Here is a 25,486-nt window from a genome sequence, read left to right as displayed (position 1 = left end):
ATAACACCCCATCGTTTTTGCGTCGGGGGTTAAATATCATTTAATATTTAAAACACGATCTTCATTTAAAGATAATGTGTGAGAAAACAAGACTAATCTCAACAAGGCTTAGCTTTTCGTGGCCTAAAACTACACGGCTTCGCCGTGTAACATAAAGGCCTTGGCAGTAACACTTTCAGTGTCCGTATCATGGTCGTATTTTTGTCACCTGTATCATGCATCATTCTCGCACTTACATACTTGATAGAACGTGACAGACATGGTGAAATGATAGACAGCCGTCCATCTAAGCCCTACAGTATGGTCTAAAGGAAAACATCACCTATGATCACAGATGTCATATATACCATAGATCAAGCAAACGTATCTACTTGGGGTGTCAAATGAACTCAGTAAAATCCACTGACTTGTCCGTCTTTAATCGCAGCTTGCAGCTTTCGGGCGACAATTTTTGTAATTTGAAGTTAACAAAAACATTAAAAATGCTTCGTTACGTGATATTTAATTGCAACAACACAAAAATTATGAACACTCAAGGGCCTGAGACGTATTTAAAATCACAGGCAAGTAACAACTTCAGTACAAAGTCTGACACGCTCGGCCACCATACAAATAGATGAACTTGTTTATTTCATCTAAATCGAATTTCAATAATAAATTCTGTGCCTATGATATTGAATCTTACCTGTCAACTTTCCGCACATGCGTCGTAAGAGGCCCTGCGCTGACATTAGCGGCAGGGGCGAGAAGTTCACGACCCAAAGAGCTACGGAGAACCACTCGCAACGCTCCATCTTCGTTGGCGTCACTCGGCTCTGCCGTGCAGTATACGGGCGTCGACACTTCTACGTGTACAGTCTAAAGAAAAAAATCTTGTTAACCACTTGACGACTAATAGAAATTAGAAACTGCTTTGAAGTATAATATTATTCTGAGATCGGGCTAGTGACACCTAAGTGATCCGATCCGATATCGGATGTAGGACCGATATCCCATACATTTAAGCCGCCACCTTGGATTTTTGCCTTTGAAATTCTTCTGACATCCGATATCGGATCAGATAATGTGAAAACGCACTGAGACTCCTAAGAGCTGGATTCTTTATCGCTTGTCGATTGAAAGTACCCTACAGTTACATTTGTAGGAAACACCATGTTTAATCATTTATGGTAAAAATAAATTTTCATAGTAGAATATAATAAAAATTGGAATTCATGAACTAAAAGTGTACAGTCAACTTCAGAAGTCCAACTATGTTCATACTAGAGAAACTTTTTTTTTGTCTATTTTTAAGTTAACGGTCCTCGCTTTCCGTACGGGCGGCCGATAACTCTTGATACTTTATTTAATATATTTGCTGTTTATAATGTTTTTACTGTCTTAATAGTATTTAGATAAATATTAGGTATTTATATGTATATGTGTGAGTTATTTCTGTTTCATGTATTGTTATTTTTTTTTAATGTGTTTACTATTTTACAGGTAATTTTTTGGAACGATGTTGTAGTTGACTCTTTTCCTATTATTTCCTGTTTAATAAAGGTTTGGTTGGCAGGGTCCTCTAGGTCAGAGTTTGTGGGGCAGAGTGACTGGTCTACACCTTTTGTTCCCCTGATAGACTCCTCTGATGTTTATTATGTCCTCTGAACTAGAGAAACTTTCCAATCATTATAATCTTATTTAGGCCAATAGCTACTTATATTTCATTATCGTTTATTATTATTTATTAAGTACAGCCTCGCGTTTGCAAAACAGTTTACAAAGTATAAAAGTTGCAATTTCGGACAATGATACTTCAATTAAGTAGAGATAGTCCAAAGGTACTTACAGTTTCTCTATAAATGTTATTCCTCTCGTCCTTATGCTGAGCCACTATGACGCCATATCCCACGCTGTGTGCCTTTAACTCTCCATTTGAGGAGACTTCGAACGCACCATCTCCAAAAGCCTGCCAGGCGCTCCTGTATGAAAAAATAAAACAGTTTTCTTTAGGAATAGTAAGCTGCAAGATCTACAATTTGAACAATACAACAGCTGCAAGATCTACATATGTACCTATATGTACATGTCATGTAATATCCGGGTTAAAAACTAGGGTGGATTTTCTTTTTTTTTTTTTTATACTACGTCGGTGGCAAACAAGTATACGGCCCGCCTGATGTAAAGCGGTCACCGTAACCTATGGACGCCTGCAACTCAAACAGTGTCACATACGCGTTGCCACCCCATTAGAAACTTGTACATTCCCTTTTGCTGTGTTAAGTACACAGTAAAAAGGAGTGCGCAAGTTCTAAGGAGGGTTCGGGTTGCCGACGACTCAAAGGACAATAAACGGAACAAGTTAGTTCCGTAAGTCCTCCCGTCATCAGCACACCGCACCCTCGTTGAGCTCTGGCAGCCTTACTCACCGACAGGAACACAACACTATGAGTAGGGTCTAGTGCTATTTGGCTGCGGTCTTCTGTAAGGCGGAGGTACTACCCCAGTTGGGCTCTGCTCTAGATTCGAGCGAGACAATATCCGCTGTGCTGTGCCCTACCACACAAAGCGGAATATCATTCGCTATGCCCTACCTCCTATTAAGTGGATGATGGAATTGCGGCTTTGAAGGGGTGATATTTAAAATGTCATCATCATCCTCCTTGCCTTATCCCGGCATTTTGTCACGCCTCATGGAAGCCTGGGGTACGCTTTGACAACTAATCCCAAGATTTTGGCGTAGGCACTAGTTTTTACGAAAGCGGTGCCATCTGACCTTCCAACCCGAAGGGTAAACTAGACCTTATTGGAATTATTCCGGTTTCCTCACGATGTTTTCGTTCACCGAAAAGCGACCGGCAAATATCAAATGACATTTTGCACATGAATTCCGAAAAACTCATTGGTGCGAGCCGGGGTTCGAACCCGCGACCCGCAACCTCCGGAACTAAAGTCGCACGTACTTACCGCTAGGGTACCAGCGCTTTTGCAGATGATATTTAAAGTGTGTGGTCAACAAACCTTGGTAGGGACTTGAGACGGATGGTGGAGCCAACGGCCAAGGCCAGACGGTCTCCCGCATCCAGGGTCTTTGGAAGGCCGTGGACAGAGACAGCGATGTCGGCCACGGCGAGAATTTCCACGGTGCTGTCCCAGGAACGAGTTTCTGATGACTACAATGTAAATAATGTTGTTTTTATTGCGTTATCAATTGGTTATCAAACAGTCAAGGAGAATGCTGACATTCTCTTAGCACATGAGCTTCAGTACATGCTTTTCATTGCAGATGGATCTAATTTTGCTTTATATGTATACAACGAAGATGTTTTTGTCAGAATTATTGATTCTTATTACACGAGAAGCATAAAGGGACCCTTAGGCTGGTTTTAGAGTCACGCGGATCGACCCGCACTGGACTAATATGTGTTAACTTCAGGGAGCGTTTTAAGAGAGGCGCGGACGGGTCCGCACGGACGTCATCAACTTCATACAAATTAGTCGCGTGGATCGCTCCGCGCGGACGGTCCGCGTGACACCAACCCTATGCTAAAAAGACAGCTGTATCGGAATAAGGTGTAAAAGATAGTAAAAGCAGTACCTGTCCCAAATTCCGTACTCGCACATCCATGGTAATGACGCCTGGCTTGAGAGGAATCACTCGCACTGATAAGCCTTCAGCCACGCTTCTCTCCAATTTATCTGTAACAATTCAGATACTTAGCTTTATTTACAGTAGAGTGCTGGTAAAGGTGAAGTACAAATTGAATACTAAAATATTATAACAAACATTTTAGAATAGAATAGAATAAACATTTATTCGTGAACACAGGCAAGACAAAATACACATAATAACAAGACAGAAAGGAATGAAGTGCGAAATGGCCTCATCTCAGCGTCTTGTCGGTACAGTTAAAAAAGTGAAAACGTTACTAGAAAAATAACAACAGACTGTGATAGAAACATAATAGTATTTTATGTAACCGGTGGTTAAAAGAGGTCAAAAAAGGTGAGTGGCGTGGGTAACAATTTGAGGCCAAGCCGAATACTATTGACCAATCAATTATCAGATTGGCGATAGGCGAATTTACAAAATCGCGGAATCTAACAATAAGCATCGGCTGTCCTCTTTTTCAAATCAGTTCAAAGCTCCACCTGAAGCATTTATGTAGTGTTTTGTATTCGGCTAGTCTCACCATCAACATGTGTAGTGTGCAGCCTGGCGACAGCAGGGTCTCGCAGCGCCCAGGCGACCCGCGGCGAGGGCTGCAGCGCGGCCAGGGCGGCGGCGCCTAAACTGGCCGCTTCTAGCCACAGCGGCGCCGGTGACCCCACCAGGAGGGTTTGTGTCGCGGCGCGTACTCGAATACCAGTTATAGGGATCACCTGAAAGAAGATCATGTTAAAATTATTGCTCTCAACAAACGCTCACGATAATATCTGTTTTTTAGCTATCCATCTCTATAACTCTTGCTCAGAGCCAAACTGCATTCCTGTCGGCGTCTATCGACGATTACCATTCGGCTACGCCGGCAGATCTCCCTGATATGATACTACTAGTAAATTATTGTCGGCAACGCTTACAACAAAAAAAAAACTACTTTGATTGAAAATATCAAGAGTGAGAAAACTGGACTACTCCAAAGGGCTCTTTATTTCTATATCACTACATAGTATAAAACAAAGTCGCTTTCTCTGTCCCTATGTCCCTATGTATGCTTAATTAAATCTTTAAAACTACGCAACGGATTTTGATACGGTTTTTTTTAATAGATAGAGTGATTCTAGAGGAAGGTTTACATGTAGGTATAGTACCCATGCGAAGACGGGGCGGGTCGCTAGTTCTGTATATTCACTTGTGAACAGAAGTGAACTCACCTCTATTTCAGCTTCGGCGCTGGCCATTTCCACATCAGAGATATCAAGTGCCACGAGACGGATTCGTGCCGTGCCCGTCGAAAGTCCGTGCACTAACCCGGACTGGCTGACCTAGAAATAAAGGAAAATGTTAAATAAACTGGGTAATGAAGCCCTCTATTCATTGATGATTCATTTGTTTTTAAGTCTAGTCTAGTAAGTTTTTAATTCTAGCTTTTAGCATATTTACATACATGTTTTATAAGACTGTTTGTTTCTCAATAAATTAAAAAAAAAAAAAAAAAAAAAGTCTTCATATAGAAGACTATTATAGACTATATTACACGTAAAAATACGAACGCAAAAATGACGAGGGGCATAAGTCATGACTAATAAATAAATAAACTGTACTTACGCATAGCTTCATAATAAAGTACCTATACATATACTTTGGATTCTCTGTCAAGGTCTATTCTATTATTTAAATCGTCATACTCTGAGCGACCAATTATTGTATTCAAATCGTGCTTTCTTACTGGTTGTTATATTTTTTTTGTATACTACGTCGGTGGTAAACAAGCATACGGTCCGCCTGATGGAAAGCGGTCACCGTAACCTATGAACGCCTGCAACTCAAGGAGTGTCGTATGCGCGTTGCCAACCCATTAGAAGCTTGTACACTCCCTTTTGCTGTGTTAAGTACACAGCAAAAAAGAGTGTACAAGTTCTAAAGAGGGTTCGGTTCGCCGACGACTCAAAGGACAATAGACGGAACAAATTAGTTTCGTAGATCCTTCCGTCACCGGCACACCGCACCCTCGTTGAGCTCTGGCAGCCTTACTCGCCGGCAGGAACACAACACCATGAGCGGGGTCTAGTGCTATTTGGCTGCGGTCTTCTGTAAGGCGGAGGTACTTCCCCAGTCGGGCTCTGCTCTAGATTCGAGCGAGATGATATCCGCTGTGCTGTGCCCACACAAAGCGGAATGTCATTACCTCGACAGCCCTGGAGTTCTCGTGCAGCTTGTAGTGCAGAGCGGCGAGGTGCGGCGGCGGGCCGCCCGCGTGGCGCAGCTGCAGCCTGCCGCTCGGCGGGAGTCTGGCTAGAGGCGGCACGACGCTCAGCGGCGGGAACACCAACACCTGCGAACACAAAACAGATATTACTACAAACAATTCTTTTTGTTTAAATGCCTCATAATAGTCCAGAATAAAATCAAGAGTAATGCGCGCCAAAACGTTTTATCCAAACTTGTGAAGTCACAGCCGGCGGAAATATTTGATAGTGACTTCATAGAACACAGCAGTAGATTCCCGGCTAATTCTCTGAGTCCACATATGTAATTGCACATGATGAAATGTGGGCGAACGTGACGCGTGTAGCGCGCCGCGTATGGCGGACATTGAAACTTCATATAATCATACTTATTACTTACCTCATGATCGGCACTAGACACTCCTCCAAAGGTTGCTCGAAGCTTCCCCGCACCTTCCCTCAATCCACACAGTTGCCCATCCTTGATAGTAAAGTGAGAGTCATGTCTCCACTCCACAGACCGCGATGCTAGTAGTCTTGTGCGTGAGGCGCCGCGCAATATGGCGGACACAGGTACGCAAGCACCGACGCAGACGGCACGAGAGGTTGATACTTCAACTGTTAACACTTCCTCAATTTGGACCTATGAAATAATAAATAGATTACTCTACGCACAAGTACAGTAAAACTAGGAACAAAATTTGCAATTTCAGCATGTCAAAGTATCTATTTCAAACCACTCGATTTGCAGAACTATCTTAACGTTACGTATAATATAAGTAAATTACTTGTAATTACAATAGAGACCCTTGGGTCTCTATTGGTTCCCATTAAGTCATAATGTATTGATTGTCAACATTTTCGTTAGTCATGATTTGTTTTTTTCAGAAACGCGTGACTTTTCAGGATTGCCATAAAACAAACCTAACCTATTTATATGTAGATGAACTTAATGAAAACCCTGAAAAGTTAACCGTTTCAGAATTATAATCTAGCAATCACCACATTATGACTTCTTTCAATCATTATGTCTAACAAAATTCGTAGAAAACTAACCTCAACAAGTTGTTTATCTCCAGCCACACACTGGTCCACAACAAGCAAGTCATAACTGCCTGGCCCTGGGACGACCGCCGCTAGTTTGCCGCCGTCGACTGAGCCACTGGAGCCTTTAGGTGTTTCTACAGCGTATTTTCCGCTGCCGCCAGAGACGGTCGCTATGTTTGACACGGTCTCGCCTTCCCAGGCTACGCTTATCTGTGGAAGATATTTTGTTATTATACATATTGATTTGGAATAGTTTGATTCACAAAAACGTTTGCTCGAGAATTTTGATTGGAAGTGGCAAACATTTTGTTTTAAAAAAGATAAGTCTACGCCATGTACGCCGTGTCAGACGACGCAACGGAGCCACGCTGTTACGTCGTCGCCTAAATAGAATATTGTTTTTTTTTGGTCTGATTTTTACTGTTTCATGTGCTATACCTATTGTTTTTATTTTTTAGTTTCACAGTGCTTTGGTTTTACTGTTATGCTGTGTAACTTATTTGAATAATAAATAAATAAATAAAATAAAAAATGTCTGAATGTTGATTGGCCAAATAGGGAACATTGAACTTCGTAAGATAAGGTTCCGTATTATCAAAGGATCAAAATATCGTTTCATTAGTTTAGACTGAGAAACCCCCGAATCGGAAAGGCATATAATTGAATATGGCATCAAATCCCAAAATCTCTTTACAATAGGTTGTTCTATCTGTTAATTTATTACATTTCACGTAGGTAATAGTCATATTACTTGAGTGCGGCATATGTATATGACATGTCAAATAAAAACTTACCCTCTGTGGGTCACATTTGAGTGGCGCCACGACCCTCGCTTGAATACTAGCGGTCGCTTCAGGAATGCTTGCTTTCAAGGTCCCGCTCCAACCAATGGCCTGCTCGTCTGCTATCACTAGCTGCAATAAAACAACCATTTATGATCAGAAAATAATCTGTTATGATATGTCTTCAAGAAACACTGAAGGGAATCGGCATTCGCACTATTTCTCGTCTGCCGAAGAAAGTTGCGTGTAATGACTCGCCCGTATGGAAAAACATGACATTTCGTGACATAAGTACATTTTTAGGACGTTTGTTGTTGTTACAGGTTCAATTTTGTATGTCGTGAGAGAAAAGTGAGAGGCAAAGGTTTCCTCCCGCGAAAAATGACAGAAATATTTGCACGGTACTATCGCATGGGCTTCTCCAGACTTGTCATAAGAAGATGTTACTCGAAGATGTAAGTAAATAAGCATTCGACGCCCGTTGTAACTTGTTTACTCGCTTACTTTGTTGTTTAGGGGCAAATTCACGCCTGATTCATCTAGTAACACTCTTCCTAGCGCATGAATGTTTTGTAAGAATACAAATATAACTTATTAAATACAAAAAAAAATCCGATAGTAAAGTACAAAAGTCCTTAACCAGTGCAAACAGAGTTAAGCAAACGTAGTGACACCCGAGTGTAGTGTGTTTGGACAGACCAACGAGTGTGAACGAGACCAGTGGTAACGCTTTGAGTGAACGCAGCCGACGCGCGCGAATGAGGGTAGATCGCGCGCTGTCTACGCAACTTTGACATCCACCCGCCGTCTTCAGTTTCCCGTGATTATGATGCATGCAACTGCGTCGCAATATCGGGACCTCAGTAAAAATCAAAAAGGTAATCACGGTCAATATCCCGATCAATTTTTTTTTTGTCAATGGTGTCCCACTGCTGGGCAAAGGCCTCTCCCCTTAACCTCTATGACTCCCGGTTTAGTGCCTCTTCCGGCCAGTTGGTGAGGAAGGTGTCTAGGTCATCCCTCCATCTTCTTCTGAGCCTGCCGCGTCCGCGCTCTATTTGTGGCATCCACTTGGTGGCTACACTAGCCCATCTGTCAGGATGCATGCGGCAGACGTGACCAGCCCAGTCCCATTTGAGCCTGGCAGTCCTCTCGCCGACGTCGGCAATGCGGGTTTTTGAACGCAGCGTGGTGTTCCGGATACGATCGGTCCTCTTCACACCTAGAATACTACGCTCAATATGTCTAATAAAAAGTCCTTACCTGATAATACCTATATGGCACTGGCACCGGCACATACTCAGGATGGTGCTCGATAAACAGCCTGTCGACGGCTCTGAACTCTATGCCCGGGTGGTGAGGCTCGGTCTCCCACGACACGCGCGGGCCCAGCTCGTCGAGCAACTCTCTGCCTAGAGCGTCGAGTAGGGTGACCTTGACTGTCACTTCGTGGCCGGGACGTAGCCATATTCTGGAACAAATTGTTCATAAGATTACATTGAGGCACTTTGTTCGGTACTTGTTTGTTTAATTTCTTTCTGACTCTTGGAGACCATATACATCTCTAAGAAAAAAAATTAGATTAAGTATTTTTATTATCTTTAGTTGTGACATCTAGTTTTACAACTCTAAATTATTTTAGTTATTTGTATTTTTTTATCATGTTTAATTTATAGATGTACTTTGACATTTAAGACTCTATACATCTCTTATTAATTATAGTAACTTTGTACTTCATTTGAATTCAAATTATAGCTGTTTTTGATTTTATTTTTTTCATTTATTAACGATTTTATTATAACTTGAACGACTTCATCTCAAAAACATAATATGTGAGTGTGCACGAGAAAACGTCCCACTTATTCGATTGCTATAAAGCCGCTTTGTCAGTTTATTCATATAAAGATACAAGCAAATCTCGTGTTAATGGTAACCGACAAAGTGGGACGTTTTACTAAACACACTCACAGATTCAGATTCAGATTCAGATACTTTATTGGTAAAACATTATTTTACACGTCATACATTAATGCAGATACATAACTTATCGGTAAGTCACATATTAGTCATTAATTCCAATATTAATGTATTAATTAATTTCGGCAGAACAACACGTTACGCATATCTACGTCTACAGGTGGCTTCAGAGAAATGCTTTCGTTTCTACTGGTTACCTTTATCCATCAATTCTCGTGAAATGTTTGCAGCAGCTATAACGGATTTTATGTAATATTACTTTTTAATTTTTCAAAATGGCGGACCTACGAGAGTTTGGAAATGCTACGGCCAAGGAACAACAAATTTTAGGTCACAAGGCATCATTACAATGAGTACTAAAGAATGTATTCAGCTTACTTAGGTCCCCCGGAGCAGTTGTTAGCATCAGCCGGTTCTAATCTGATGCGTGATACATGCTGCGCGCACGCAGAATCGAACTCTGCAGACTCGCGTTCTTCTGCACCCGATATCAATGATAGGCGGGTGTCGCCTTTCTGCAAACAATAATTAAATAAGTAGGTTATTATGAAAATAACTGACCGGTCGAGACGACCGGTCTGGCGCAGTCGGTAGTGACCCTGCCTGCTGCGCCGCGGTCCCGGGTTCAAATCCCGGTAAGGGCATTTATTTGAGTGATGAGCACAGATATTTGTTCCTGAGTCATGGATGTTTTCTATGTATATAAGTATTTATATATTATATATATCGTTGTCTGAGTACCCACAACACAAGCCTTCTTGAGCTTACCGTGGGCCTCAGTCAATCTGTGTAAGAATGTCCTATAATATTTATTTATTTATTTAACTTACTGACGTGTTGTTGGCTCGATTGAACGTTTCCTCAGTTGTGAAAAATGATTCATCCATCCATTCTCCTTGCGTTATCCCGGCATTCGCCACGGCTCATGAGAGATTGGGGTCCGCATTGACAACTAACCCCAAGATTTGAAGGCACTAGTTTTACGAAAGCGACTGCCATCTGACCTTTGAACCCGAGGTAACTAGGCCTTATTGGGATTAGTCCGGTTTCACCGAAAAACTTTCATAATATGATTTGCCTGCTAAGCTGCTAACCTGAAGGCTGTGGGCCGAGAATCGTGTCCCCGGTGTGACGGGACAGTAATAGTACATTACATCAGAGGCCGGGAAAATGAGGATTTCCGGCCAAGTGAGTATATATGGCCGAGCGAGCGTGCGAGCGAGGCCGGATAGGGATACGAGGCCGGGAATCCGTTTTCACGCCGAGGCATGTATAGTGCTTTTCTCAAACATACAATGGAATAAAAAAAAAATGCTCTAAAGGACAATATTTTATAAAAAAAAGTTACTTTGCAGGCCTAGGCCTAAAAAATAATATGAAATCCCTTTACAGTCCTCTCGAGTTGTTGCGCCCAAAAAGCGATACTTCCCAGCCCATTTTAAGGAACGTAAAGACAATATTTCATTGCATGTTTGAGAAAAAACAGTTCCAGGTTAGGTATCGCGACGGCATGAGTTGCGTAATGTTAGATTCCCGTTGCGGATAACATTTGACTCAGGCTACCGGGCTAAGGCTCAAAGTATTGAATGTTCAACTGAGATATCTGAAACCAGATTAAACGTTTGAAATCAGATTAGAACTTACCCTACGACAGGACAAAGTGAAGAGTTGCAAATCTGGATGGCGGTGCGGTGGCGGCCCGTCACGTGTAGTTAGTTCCGTAATGCGAGGGTCATTCGACTCGGGCAGTAAGGCCTCTCCTTCGGCTAATACCTGTAAAAGGAAAAAAAAATGTTTTATAGGAAAAAAAAGACATGTTAAATAAATTACATGGTGCTATGTGAAGTTGGTTAAAATTGAACTATGATTGGCAAGTAAACAGTTTTGATCGCTATTTTATGATACGGAAAGATAAACACTAAAGATGGAAGAGAAAAGCCAAGAGAATGCAATAAACAGACATTAACTGTAGGGTGCAGTACAAGAGCCTTCTAATCATTAGCGTGAAGTATAAAATGTCCATTTTATATTTCTAACGTAGCCTTATAAAGTCGCCGTCAATAGAATTTTTGAACAATATAAACAAACCTTGTAGTCAAAATGTCTTTAATTTCCATTCTAACTCATCAGATACGGCTAAAGCCATGTGTTATTTAATCAATTCATCTCACATTATGATCCTCAACCTTTAAAATAATAAAATTGTGCTAGAATATTGATATTTTATAGAATGGTTTGTATACATTGTTGACAATTTCTATTGACGGCGATTTTAAGTTATAATTTGGCTGAACCTATATTTCATACGTACGCACGGAGCAGAGGTCAGTATCTGTTAGCAACGTCTAAGTTTCTGTTCCTGACGCAGGTCACAAGATACCAAACTATCTAATGCACGTCAGTGGCGGCTGGTGAAAATTTCTGCTAGGCAACACTGAGCAAAAAGAACCCTACCCTAACATTAGGTACTTTACTAGTAATAAATTTTAGGCAAGCCGGTGGGAATCGGCTTGTACGGACCAGCCGCTGCTGATGCACGTTCCATATACTCACAGGCAGAGTGAAACTAACTACAGCAGCAGCACGCGCCGGCCATACTAATCTAGGTGCCGCGCTAACCAAAACGTGCGCCAGGATACATTAGTTGTATAGGTGAATGCACACAGTACTCACAGGCAGAGTGGAGCCGACAAGCGCGGCAGCACGCGCTGGCCACACGACTCTCGGAGCTGCGCGGACCAGCACGCGCGCCGTGGCGCCCGCGCGTCCGCGAGAAACGCGCAGTAGCGACACACCGCGGGTCGCCCATGCGCATTCAATCACACAGCACGCGCCGTCTGCAAACAAAATAGACTTAGGAAACTGTGACGGCAGTCATATGGCGATCCTGGCCGGGTCGCCATGTTTATCTAGAATATAAATATTATGGGACATTCTTACACAGATTGACTGAGGCCCACGGTAAGCTCAAGAAGGCTTGTGTTGTGGGTACTCCTCAGACAACAATATATACATATAATATATAAATACATATATACATAGAAAACATCCATGACTCAGGAACAAATATCTGTGCTGATCACACAAATAAATGCCCTTACCGGTATTCGAACCCGGGCGCAGCAGGCAGGGTCACTACCGACTGCGCCAGACCGGTCGACTAGAAGAATAGAAGAAAACATTAAGCTAATCACAACTTTTACAGCAAATAAATGTATGTCCCAATTTATTAACAAATGCGAAAGCGAAAACAAAAGAATAAACTCAATAATGGAACTCACCAACTGGCTCTACCCAAGGGGCTGCAGTGACGTTGTGGGGCTCTGGGCCTTCGAGCAGTGATACCGCGAAAGACGCACAGTTGCATCTATAACGCAAAACAGTTCACAATAAATTAGGAAAGTATAGAAAGATAAGATAAGAATAAAATAAACATCCTGCCAGATACAAACATCAGGCCATCCCTATCGCACTATTTGTAAGTGCGATAGGGACGGCCAGATGTTTTATCATCTATCGCGCGACCATACTTGCCTGCCAGCACACGGTAACCGTCATAAAAGGAAAAATACTGAAATCATGTGAGTGTATCTCAATAATTAATGTGGACGCGAGCGTGTCCTAAACTCGACACTTGGATTAACCCCGACGGGCGACTAGCAGTCTTTTGTTTTGAGGTCCTTGTAAAAGTTGCACATTACTTACGTATGAAAGTTGTAGTATTCGCCAGTAGTAGGGTGCGTAGCAGTCAAGGCGATGTGCAAATGATGTGGCTTGCCGACGCGAGCCTGACCAGAACTTGATACTTGGATCAACTCCGGCGGGGCAACTAAAACTCTGTGGACAAAAGTAGATAGATAGATAAATCATTTATTTGGATAGGATAAGTTAGATAAGTCATAATTAAAACAGTTATCCATGACAGGGCGAAATGAACGTGTCACAAAAATGATCTAAATGCACGTAGGCCTTATCACATTATGATAAAGTCGTCGATCGTACTGCGATTAAGTCCTATAACTTGCTTTATAAAGAGCCATCTTCCAAGCAAAGACACACAGGAAATCAATATGCACGAACGACGCACAAAATATGAGCATATGGATTCTTGGTTTAGAAAGCCGAGAACGTCTCTTTGCCTGGCCATACATTGATTCTAAAAACATCACTACAACCTGCCGCTGCCGCGCGAAGTCGTGTCCATAGAGTATATTGAATAGTATGGTATAGAGTTATCAGTCAAGATTTTCGAATGCAGCGCCATCTATTATTAAGTTACAACTTTTCATGTGACTTTCCCTAAAGCCTAAAGGTTACTTTTAGAACATAAATCATGTGGACCCTTTAAACCTGGAACGCCACATTTTTATGGCGGGAATTCTAATTAGGTCATTCATCAATCAGTCACATCACATTAATTAATTTTTGAACGTTAACCTTTTTGCCATAAATTAGGAAATAAATAATATTTACAATTTAATACATGTAATTAGCCATAGAATGCCGTTCGCTAGTTTGCGGGTGGTACAGCGACATCTAGCGAGAATTTTGGACGTCAAAAAAATACTTATACATTTTACGAAAACAAGTCATTACCCAGTTTGCGGGCGTAACAATGACATCTAGCGAACAACTTGCACTACGGCTTATAATTGATTTTCACGCCCTCTATCGTTAATTTTCCTAAACATATCGAAAGAACATGGGATTTACTATTTCCTTTGACTGAAAACACCGTGGTCGTGTCTATTAATAGGTAGTAGGAACCCAGGACCGCAGCTTCGCAGGCTGGGCCACTACCCGCTAGGACAGACCGGTCGTCAATGTGTATAGTTATCAAAAAGCACATTTTCATTAGTAGAACAAGGCGGTATGTTTGAAAAATGAAATCTTACAAAGTGAGCATAACCATGTTCCAGGGTATAGAATGGATACTAAAAGTATACTTACTTGCCAAAAGCCCGTACATAAGGGTAGTCTTTCAGTTGCACTCGCACGTCTATCTCACTAGTGCCTCGCACAGCTAGCAAGCCTCCAGGAGAGAGTGAGATAGCATGAGACTCCGCGGTTTCTACGTCAGACCATTGAACCGGTTCGTCGCCGCCTCCACGATGACGAAGCTGAATTTCTCTGTGAAATTAGAATGGTAAATTTAAATATATATTATAAAATTTACAATACAAATTAATTTATTTGTGATAAACATTACAAATAATACAATACAAAAGCATTTAATTATTATAACACAACATAAAATTGTCGTTTACCACGAAATGGTCCCGCCTCAGCATAATGCGAACCATAGGGTCAGCGCTGATATTCCGGCGAGACCATTTGTGGGCCACGGATTTGGATTTAAATTGTATATTTTGTAAGTATGTGGTGTCGGATGAAGAATTTCACCACCCCCTTTGTTGACGCGGGTGTCGTGGAAGTCGCCTGTAGGATACGGGTTAAATTTGGGCGTAGGCTGCAATGTCACAATTTCGTTTTTTTTTCAACCCCTTATTTGCCGAGAGTGGCACTGGAACTTGAGTAGTTTCATGTGCTCTGCTCCTACCCCATTATGGGATACAGGCGTGATTGTATGTATGTAAGTCTTTTATATGTCTTAACCATTATAATTAATTGATTATTATATCAAACTTCAATTCTAAATTTATAAGTTAACGAACGTTTTTGGCAGTCAAATCAAAGGACCAATAACCCCTTCATCACTTACAAAATGGGGCAACTTACTGAGTAGTGTCAGTCCACGCCACGTAAAGTTCTGGAGGTACCACTGCCAATGGCTCTATGGCTATTGCCGATGCTTTGCCTTCCACCTAAAACCAAATGTTAAAAGATATAAAACATTAGTATAAACATTCATGTTACACGAATCATGTTATGAGAATTAGGGACGGTGGTTGACCCATGCAGTTTTTGCACGACTTTTAGAGATAATTTAACTTTGTGTGTCAATGATAATAATTTACACCTTGCGTACTGATAAATAAAAAAATTACTCAGGTAAACATCACAATGTAAATAAATAATCAAGTGATCTGATGCTTTCTTATTTACTGGCCGGTCTTTATATGTACATATATATTTTCCATTTGACGAAGTCTAAAAGAGCGTTCGCTTAGCCCATACCAAACTAAACACTCATAGAACGAGAAATAAATAAAATAGAATCAACTACTTACTCTTCGAGAAACACTTCTCCCAGCAATAGAATACAGCTTCGCAGTAACCGTGAACTGCCCCGCATTATTCGCCACAGCATCAGTAACCGTCCCATTTTCCGTCGACCTGACCAAGTCCACATTCGCGTCACCCTCGACCGTCAACCTTATCAGCATTTCATCACCCGCAGTCAACGCGTGACCGTCCTCATCATATACTATGCAATGTATGATGAACATCTCTGATTGTATAACTAAGTTCGCCGGTCGTATAGACACTTTAATACTGTGTGGTTCAGCGACGTTTAATATAGCTGTAGCGACTTCAGTAGCTCCTGACAAGAGGTGGACATTCGTTGTGCCAATTTGGGTGCCTCGTACGAGGCTTATAGCGTCTTCTAGGCGGGCAATGTCGGAGGTCGGGACGGTCAAGTGGTAGAGAGTTTCGGCGACATCTTGGACTGTGAGGCGGCCGGCGCGAGCGCGGACCACTCTGAAATTAAATTAAATTAAAATGTGAGTTAAAGGAACAGTAAACGTAGAGATTTTTGTGTCATGTATACGTAGAACAAAATACTACATAAATATCTAATTATCTATATCGTAGGGCGTCTCCAGGCGCTATAGCTGGAAAAACCACGCTAGAAAATACATTGAGCTTGAAATCAGTACAGATGTCCTTCAGACAGACGTTGACACACACAGTGCCTGTGGGTAACTGTAGAGTAATACATATTGTGACTTACCTATATCTCAGCGTGTCCCCAGGTGATATAGTAGCTATAGCGGGCGTCAGGACCACACTAGCCACCACATTGAGCTTGAAATCAGTACAGATGTCCTTCAGACAGACAGACGTCGCCCAGGGCCCGTCTATAGACTCTATAGAGCTATACGTAGAACAAAATACTACGTACCTGTATCGCAGCGTATCTCCAGGCGCTATAGTCGCTATAGCAGGCGTGAGGACCACGCTAGCGACCACATTGAGCTTGAAATCAGTACAGATTAGACGTGTGCGCCGCGCCGGCGCGCCGCCGCCGCCGGCGATTTTGGCCACGCCGCCGCCGCCGATTATTAATCGGCGTGAAATCGGCGTGACCTTGGTGGTTAATAAACTGCTCAAACTTAGTATTTGAATATAAAACTTAAATATCTGGGCAACCGAGCTTCGCTCGGTTCTGTTTTGTATCCTTGACATGTGTCGCCATCTGGTTCAAAAATGAATAGTACCTACATCGAGCGAAAGAATTCTCAGCCTTAACAACACAACTACTCCACACGAGATGGCGCGCATTTCGCCACAAAAACTCAAATAGTGTATTTTCTATTCGTTTTAGCCTTGACCTGTGTCGCCATCTAGTGTTTGCAATAAATAGTACTTACATCGACCGAAAGAATTCTGTCTTAACAGTACAACTACTGCACACGAGATGGCGCGCGAAGAAAAACGCATGAAAACTCGAAAATTCGCGTTTTCCGGGACCTAAGGATAAGTTAGACCGATTTTTCACCCCCAAAAACCCCCACATAACAAATTTCTGCGAAATCGTTCGAGCGGTTTCCGAGATCGTCAGTGTAAATAAATATATATATATAAATAAATAAATAAATAAATAAATAAATATACAAGAATTGCTCGTTTAAAAGTATAAGATATTAAATTTTTGGACTTTTTATGCTTTTATTTGTTACAATTTCCAATAAATATACTTTACTTTTATTAAAATATTATATATTTAGCACTAAGAAAGATTAGGAACCTTAATGTGAAGTTATAAAGGCATGCGAAAACCGGATATGCGAGGAGATCTGTGGTAGTGACAACGTTGACCTAGCATACGACTTGACACAATGGTTTTCAGCTCAGCGACTACGAGAAAACCACATGTGGAGAGCCAAGAACTTTTTCCCTGTTGGATCTTCTGTTATCGTTTCATCTGGATGACTACCATTCATTCATTAATCAAGATTGCATGGCTCTTTGAAATATTGTCCGTTCTAAAATGCTCACGTGCCCACCGCGTCGGCAAATTGCTTATAGCCGCTATGTGTAAGACTGTAAATCGGCAGATTGAAATAGGAAGCGATTGTTTTTTGCGTCTTACTCTTAGAAGTATACTACCCAGGTAATCCAGGTTTGCTTCACTTCGCATGATCCTAATTTTGTTCTGCAGGAAATGAAGCTTTTCATTCCATTCTCTGTGGTTTCAAGTGCCAAACTTCATTTTGATCGTATCGTGTTTTAAGTGGCCTAATATGTGTTCACTGCTGAGAAAACGCCTCCTCTTTTTTCGCCCACTCATCCCGGTTGGTTTGATGCCCGCTCCCGTCAGTCATTGTAAAATGCGTCCAGGTCGTCCTGGTATCTCTTTTTTCGTCTGCCTCTGCCCCGGCTAAGCTACGGTAACCATTCAGTTGCTACTTGGGCCACCAATCCAGGTGCATTCGGCAAACATGTCCTGCACGTATCGTATAGCACATGGAAAATTATTCAGTGATCCAAGAAGAAAAAAACAGAACCACTGTCTGCATCCAACTCAAATTGCCGAGAGCTATATGCCGGATGTTCGTTTCCAGCATAGTTCAGCATGTAAAGCTCTTTTTTCCTCGACAGTGATAACGATGGAATTCTTGTAATTGTGCTGAAGTTGTATGCTTCTGAGAGGTCATCAATATCGAAGACCTCTTTTTCAGCGTAGACCCAACCTCATAATAAAAATGAGCTTTGGCTTTGATATACGTAGCTCCAGCCTACGATCGCGATTGGCACAAAGTTCTTGTTTCGAAGCTTCCATCATACGAGATTATTCGAATGGTTCAGCAGCTTTCTCGCAAATACAAGCATAAAGGTTGAAATTAAATGTTCAGTTCAGACTACATTCATGCTGGATTACTGGTAGCCCTTAGGGTTATAATATATATGTAATAATATCGTTCAGTAGCAGTAGACGTAGTGTAGTAGTAACATTATGCAAATCAAATAGTTGCTGTTATGTTCATGATATGAATCTTCTTACAGCGCCAAAGGAAAACTTAATTGAGAGACCCAATTTACAAGTTTCCCATTATCATCACTAAGCTCATCATAATGAAAGAGTTGCTTGTAGATTCATGAACATTTAAAGAAGGAATCCTTAAATGCAAGCCAACATTGATCAAAAAAGGTTTTGTGCCAGCAAAGGATAATTATTAGCGTATTCGAAAGTATTTTTTCCTATTTCGTGTTCATTTCCATGTATTATTTAACTCATAGTTTATATAAAAGTATACGTAGTACACCTGTGTTGATCAATATTTCAAGAATAATAACAAATAAATGATTTTTATATAAGAAACATAAAATCACGGTCACGCCGATTTCACGCCGAAAATACGCCGCCGCCGCCGATTTTTTGGCAAACGCCGCCGCCGATCGTTTTATGATCGGCGCACACGTCTAGTACAGATGTCCTTCAGACAGATGGTGACGCGCACATCGCCCGTGGCCTGCCTATAAAGCTATATACATAGAACAAAATACTACATACCTATATCTTAGCGTGTCTCCAGGTGCTATAGTAGCTATAGCGGGCGTGAGGACCACACTAGCCACCACATTGAGCTTGAAATCAGTACAGATGTCCTTCAGACAGACGGTGACGCGCACATCGCCCGTGGCCTGCCTATAAAGCTATATACATAGAACAAAATACTACATACCTATATCTTAGCGTGTCTCCAGGTGCTATAGTAGCTATAGCGGGTGTGAGGACCACACTAGCCACCACATTGAGCTTGAAATCAGTACAGATGTCCTTCAGACAGACGGTGACGCGCACATCGCCCGTGGCCTGCCTATAAAGCTATATACATAGAACAAAATACTACATACCTATATCTTAGCGTGTCTCCAGGTGCTATAGTAGCTATAGCGGGCGTGAGGGCCACACTAGCCACCACATTGAGCTTGAAATCAGTACAGATGTCCTTCAGACGTGACGCGCACATCGCCCGTGGCCTGCCTATAAAGCTATATACATAGAACAAAATACTACATACCTATATCTTAGCGTGTCTCCAGGTGCTATAGTAGCTATAGCGGGCGTGAGGACCACACTAGCGACCACATTGAGCTTGAAATCAGTACAGATGTCCTTCAGACAGACGGTGACGCGCACATCGCCCATGGCCTGGCCGTAGAGCAGCACAGAGTACGAGCGAACCCCGAGGCTCTCCAGCTCGGCTATGCTGCGGGGCGCTTCATAGTCTGTGTCCCGCCAGCGGACTAAACTGGAATGTGGTGGTTTTAAGATATAAATATCTGGGCGACCGAGCTTCGCTCGGTTCTATTTTAATATATCACGTCTTTAGATAAAAAAAAACTCTTACAAATACAAAAACAAAAAAAAAAGACAAAAAACAAAGCCTTAATTTCTGCCGGGATTCGAAACCCTGACTGACACCTACGATCTATCTGCGTACATTAGACCGACCTCGTACGACTGAGTTAAGCGGAATCGATGCGCGCGCGGTGAAATTAACGACCATATTTTACATTTACTAACGCGAAAGAAAAACTCATGAAAACTCGAAAATTCGCGTTTTCCGGGATCTAAGGCTACGCTAGATCGATTTTTCACCCCCGAAAACCCCCACATAACAAATTTCAGCGAAATCGTTAGAGCGGTTTCCGAGATCGTCGGTATATATAATAAATAAATATACAAGAATTGCTCGTTTAAAAGTATAAGATTAGGTAACTATGAACATAAATGTAATTAAAATAAAATTATTATTGGTAACTGGCAAGATTAGGCGGATCTACACAGAGCAAAGCAATCTGCATGCGCGGCAATAGTCTAATGTAGTAGTAGTAATCACTTTCTGTGTACAACAGTTTTATATACAACTGACAAGAATAGAGGTACAAAGGCGAGCTTATCCCTATAAGGGATCTCTTCCAGTCAGAGTAGATGAGAGGAACCTAAAAGTGGTTAGCTAGACAAACTCTAATGTACTATCAGTGCATGGAGAAATTATGAATGAATTCATTGATAAATTCGCCATGCACTTTTGCAGCTGATAGTACATGTGCCTCGCTTGGCCGAACAAACCGCGCGCGTTGCCTCGTCCAATACACGTCTACGTTGGCCGTTTGCGGCGCGAGAAAATTGCTCGACGCTGTATGCTATATGTGACAATCCATAAGAAAAGGGCCCTTATGGCGGTTTCTAGTTACGGAGATATCGACGTTTTTGTAAAATCGTTCGAAATTATCGATTTTTGAATTTATGCAAAATAGTAAAATATACGAATAGACGTGCAATTGTAGCTTGGTTTCAGTAGTGTACGTTAAGTATTTCTATATTAAAATTCAGCTCAAAGTTTAGTAGAAAAGGGCCCTTATGCCAGAGCGCGTTCGAAAATATGAAAACTGTTGTTAAAAAATGTTGTAATTACTTACAACTTTTGTTTATAAGTTAGTTTATGTTATATAGGTACGATTCAATGAAGTACTTTGATACCTAATTTAAAAATTACCCGATTTAGGTACCTAGTCGTCACTTTAAAATAAAAATCTTACTCGTGAGTAGCTACTAAGTGCAATCTGACTTCAAACCTCACTCGGCGGCGTGTCAAAGCGAAGATGTTCTTCCTTTGACTAATGCCGCCGTTACCACTGTCTCTCTCTTACTCGCGACACTTCGCACGCCGGTACGTAGTTTATGAATGGTCCCTTATTGGTGACATTATCGGTGGTAAGATGTGTTTTCTTCCGATATACTAAGTGTCTTAAATAATTAAAAAACAAATATTAAGAATTACAAATCGATCTGGTAGGTACTGTGTGAATTAATAATTATAATAAACGTTTTATGAGAATTACTGATTAATGATCAAGATTTTAAGTTTACTTCATATAACATTTTTTCTTTGGTATTCTGTTATAATACAAGATAAGTAACTAAAATAATAAAATACATTAGCAATGAGTAATTTTTATCTGTGATGGTCATAAGGGCCCTTTTCCCAAATGTATGGGAGTCAATAATTTGTGATTTTTATGTAACTTTAAAAATTTATAAATAAAAAAATAAGACATGCAGAATAATTCTGACACTTTAGTTATAAATGTGTAGACTGATTAAATATAATTTAGAAGTCTCTATACGAAAATTATTATTATTATAGGAGCAGATGTTAAATATTCTAATTGTGATATTCTGATTAAAATATACATATTTAATGAACCATGGGATTTTATTTCTATCCTTAAATGTAAGTTGAAACATATATAACTATGTACTATAGTTCAGATAGCAACATATTAGAAGAAAAGCCAAAAAAATATGTTTTCCTAATTTTTTTCTTATAAGCGACTTGCCCTAATCAAAGCTCGATTTTTCATGATCTGGAATTCGATGAAACACAATCACAACTGATTCTCAAAGAAATGTACCTTGAGATACACAATCAATCGTCATCTATGTAACTTCCAATGGGAACACCCTTAAAGTGAGTTTCAAACTTCTTTTCACGTTTTCTCAAAAGTGCAATACTTAGCATGTGTATGCTTGATGATTTTTTTAAAAAAAAGTACATGGCCTAGGGCCATGATTTTTTTTTGTATTAGATAGCTTATTTAATGCAGATTTAGGATCTGTGCCTAACTCAATACCTGCCATAAGGGCCTTTCTGTGATGGATTGTCACATATATGGATCCAGTTATTAAAGATTGTTGTCCAAGATTCTCAACTAAGATTGCAACTATACCATTACCAATGTTAGTGGATATTCAATTTTCAAACTTATGTAAAAAAATAATATTGCAGAGGAGTGTTTAGTTAGTATTTGGGAGGCAGAGGTATATCGAGTGTACTTACGTGACTAGGGGATCTTTTCCGATGTTACTGTCAAGGTTCTCTATAGTCCATGTGAAACTCACTCCTTCCAAGGTTGAGAATGTGTTACCTAATTTTAAAAAAATAATGCTCTATTTTAATTTGACTAATTTGAGCATTTGTTTTGGGATGGAAAATGAAAATTAGGGAAAACTAAATTGATGTAGTATGTAAATATCAAAATATACTACAAAACAAGGACATTGTAATAAATAAGTATTGACGTAGAGAAATACATTTTTTTTTTATACTACGTCGGTGGCAAACAAGTATACGGCCCGCCTGATGTAAAGTGGTCACCGTAACCTATGGACGCCTGCAACGCAAACAGTGTCACATGCGCGTTGCCACCCCATTAGAAACTTGTACATTCCCCTTTGCTGTGTTAAGTACACAGCAAAAAGGAGTGTACAAGTTCCAAGGAGGGTTCGGGTTGCCGACGACTCAAAGGATAATAAACGGAACAAGTTAGTTCCGTAAGTCCTCCCGTCATCAGCACACCGCACCCTCGTTGAGCTCTGGCAACCTTACTCACCGACAGGAACACAACACTATGAGACACAACACTACCATAAATTAGCTAGCACAGGTAATTGTAATATAGTTTACTTTGTATTACACATAAAGATTAGGTTGTCTTACTTTACTTTTACATTCTTTTGTCTTTTATTCTCCTAGCAGACAAGCGAGCAACTGCTATATCACAACCATGCTTGCCCTCCTGGGTTATTTGGGCACTATGTTTAAACCAACTTGCAATTATTATATGAAATATAAAACCCAGGGATTAGGGATTACAATTATTCTTGAATTCAGACACTTTTGGTACCAAATTTATACATATATAACCCCATACACACCTGGAGGCGAAGCGTAGAGAACGAGCTGTGGGAGTTCAGACTGAGTTGGAACAAGGCCAAGGCGGTGGCTTAAGATAGAAAGGCGTGGAAGGATCTTGTGGAGGCCCTATGCTATGGGGTGGATAGGGGTGGGGTATGGGGTGGGGTGGGGGGACAATCAACAACAACAATAAAAAAAGTTTTTTCAGAGGATACTTACCTTGGTCATCATAAGCAACCACCTCAAAGGCCTCTGGTGCCTCTTCCAAGTACAGTTTCCATGTTGTACTTATCACTTTAAGTGAGCTGACCACGTCTATGTCTACATCTCCTCGTAATATCTATAACAGACAGTATTTCATGATAAGTTACATGATTATCGCTCTTTCGCGATAAGGCCGCCTGTTGTTTACCTCTGTAATAAAATTTATTGTGATGTTTGTGTTCCTATGTACATTTCTGTTGTGCAATAGTGAATTTGTATTGTATTGTATTATCATTCCTATTATAATACAATACAATTATATGCAGGGTATTGTGTGCAGTGGCTATTTCTATATAAAACTGTTAGAAAAATATTATTATTATTATTATTATTTAATAAGCAGGCAGGCAGTTAAAGAACTGATATAGCCTGTATCCAGTGATCATTGTGACAGTAATCATAGCCGAGACCCGAAATATGTGTTGGCTTAGAAAAGTTCAGAGTCTAGTTTTACCTATTTCTCGACTAGTATAGTAGTAATAGTGTATTATCAGATTTACTAAGTAATAATATGGTCAGTCATACAGTCAGTCCTTTTGTCAGCATAAGAGGCTTTAAATTAAATCATGCAGTGTTAACTAAACCAGTAACTGCCATAGTTGCTACTGCCAGTTCTAGAAAGTTGAAATTAGATCTACAACCAAACTTGAGAGTGTAGACACACAAGATACTTAAATAAAGTAATAATGAAGTACAAATTTCACTGCATTTTGATTGACCAAATGATAAGGTGATAATCTTAATCCCACTTTCCAATTTATACATATCAGCTTTGTTTTAAACATTTCAGCAATATTGTCCTATCAATTTAAATATGAACACAATTTCGCTAAAAAACAAATCCTAATTCAAACCACTATACGTCATTCATATTCTTTCCCGCCATAACAAATATAGCGTATTTACCTCGCCGCTGTTGATCTCTTCCGCAAGGATAATCACGGACCCGGGTGGCTTGCATGATTTGGACACGGAAACTTTCGCGGCACGGGAACAATGCCCCCAGGAGTCGTCGTAAATAGGCTCCAAATCGATGATGTCATCGCGAGACAAACTCCTACAAAAAAATCATTGTGTAACTAATTTGCTTCATGTTTCTAGAATGATTATAAGTAGAAAGATACTAGGTGTACTTACCAAGTATAACATCCACCTTCTATTATTTCAAACGTGAAATTCACAGTCAAGTTTTCAAACCAAGGCAGAAGCACCCTCGGAGTGTTTATCTTGGCACTTTCACTGGTTTTTAAACACAAATACGTAATACACATCAGGATAAAGCCTCTACGCAAAGACTCCATAGTTCTGATTGTTCTAATTACATGAGAAACTTAGATTTTAAACAACTTTATATTCAGTAAATCCGCTCTAACCTACAAAAACAAGCTGCGCATTTTTGAAATATTGACAGTTTATGCCGGTGTTGCGGGTTTGCGAGTTTCATGTGGTCCGCAAAGCTGCGTTCAGATTTCAAACTTTGTTCTCTAAACTCTGCATCAAAGAATATAATACTCACTAGGAGAAGAACGATAACTCCATACAGAAATATGTCCCCTTCAAAAAGTTCGTTTATACTAGTGGCGCGCTAAATGTATAGCAGACAACCGGTTTAGCCTAGCGGTTCTTGGTAGTAGGTAATCCAATTTATTGTTC

The 25,486-nt window shown here is 40.7% G+C and overlaps 1 protein-coding gene across 1 annotated transcript in view; it reads right to left on the bottom strand.

The window, feature by feature from the left end:
- The window catches only part of LOC125230892 (nuclear pore membrane glycoprotein 210), a 33,907-nt gene extending 8,647 nt beyond the window's left edge, over positions 1-25,260 (bottom strand). Inside the window, exons 1-24 of the mRNA XM_048136159.1 lie at positions 24,971-25,260; positions 24,740-24,890; positions 23,789-23,909; positions 22,712-22,799; positions 19,886-20,116; positions 15,866-16,337; positions 15,414-15,499; positions 14,625-14,804; positions 13,380-13,511; positions 12,956-13,041; positions 12,348-12,511; positions 11,319-11,447; positions 10,053-10,189; positions 8,961-9,168; positions 7,710-7,829; positions 6,925-7,125; positions 6,269-6,511; positions 5,829-5,975; positions 4,855-4,965; positions 4,173-4,362; positions 3,578-3,678; positions 3,001-3,152; positions 1,829-1,961; positions 686-858 (exon numbers count right to left, since the gene is read on the bottom strand). Coding sequence (XP_047992116.1) covers positions 686-858; positions 1,829-1,961; positions 3,001-3,152; positions 3,578-3,678; positions 4,173-4,362; positions 4,855-4,965; positions 5,829-5,975; positions 6,269-6,511; positions 6,925-7,125; positions 7,710-7,829; positions 8,961-9,168; positions 10,053-10,189; positions 11,319-11,447; positions 12,348-12,511; positions 12,956-13,041; positions 13,380-13,511; positions 14,625-14,804; positions 15,414-15,499; positions 15,866-16,337; positions 19,886-20,116; positions 22,712-22,799; positions 23,789-23,909; positions 24,740-24,890; positions 24,971-25,134 — 3,920 coding nt within the window. The 5' untranslated portion in view covers positions 25,135-25,260. The remainder of the gene's footprint in view (positions 1-685; positions 859-1,828; positions 1,962-3,000; positions 3,153-3,577; positions 3,679-4,172; positions 4,363-4,854; positions 4,966-5,828; positions 5,976-6,268; positions 6,512-6,924; positions 7,126-7,709; positions 7,830-8,960; positions 9,169-10,052; positions 10,190-11,318; positions 11,448-12,347; positions 12,512-12,955; positions 13,042-13,379; positions 13,512-14,624; positions 14,805-15,413; positions 15,500-15,865; positions 16,338-19,885; positions 20,117-22,711; positions 22,800-23,788; positions 23,910-24,739; positions 24,891-24,970) is intronic.
- Between the last annotated feature and the right edge of the window lie 226 nt (positions 25,261-25,486).

Source organism: Leguminivora glycinivorella, chromosome 11 (assembly GCF_023078275.1).
Source record: "Leguminivora glycinivorella isolate SPB_JAAS2020 chromosome 11, LegGlyc_1.1, whole genome shotgun sequence".
NCBI lineage: Eukaryota > Metazoa > Arthropoda > Insecta > Lepidoptera > Tortricidae > Leguminivora > Leguminivora glycinivorella.
Note: the sequence above shows the minus strand (reverse complement) of the source record. Positions and strands in the feature narration are given on the sequence as shown.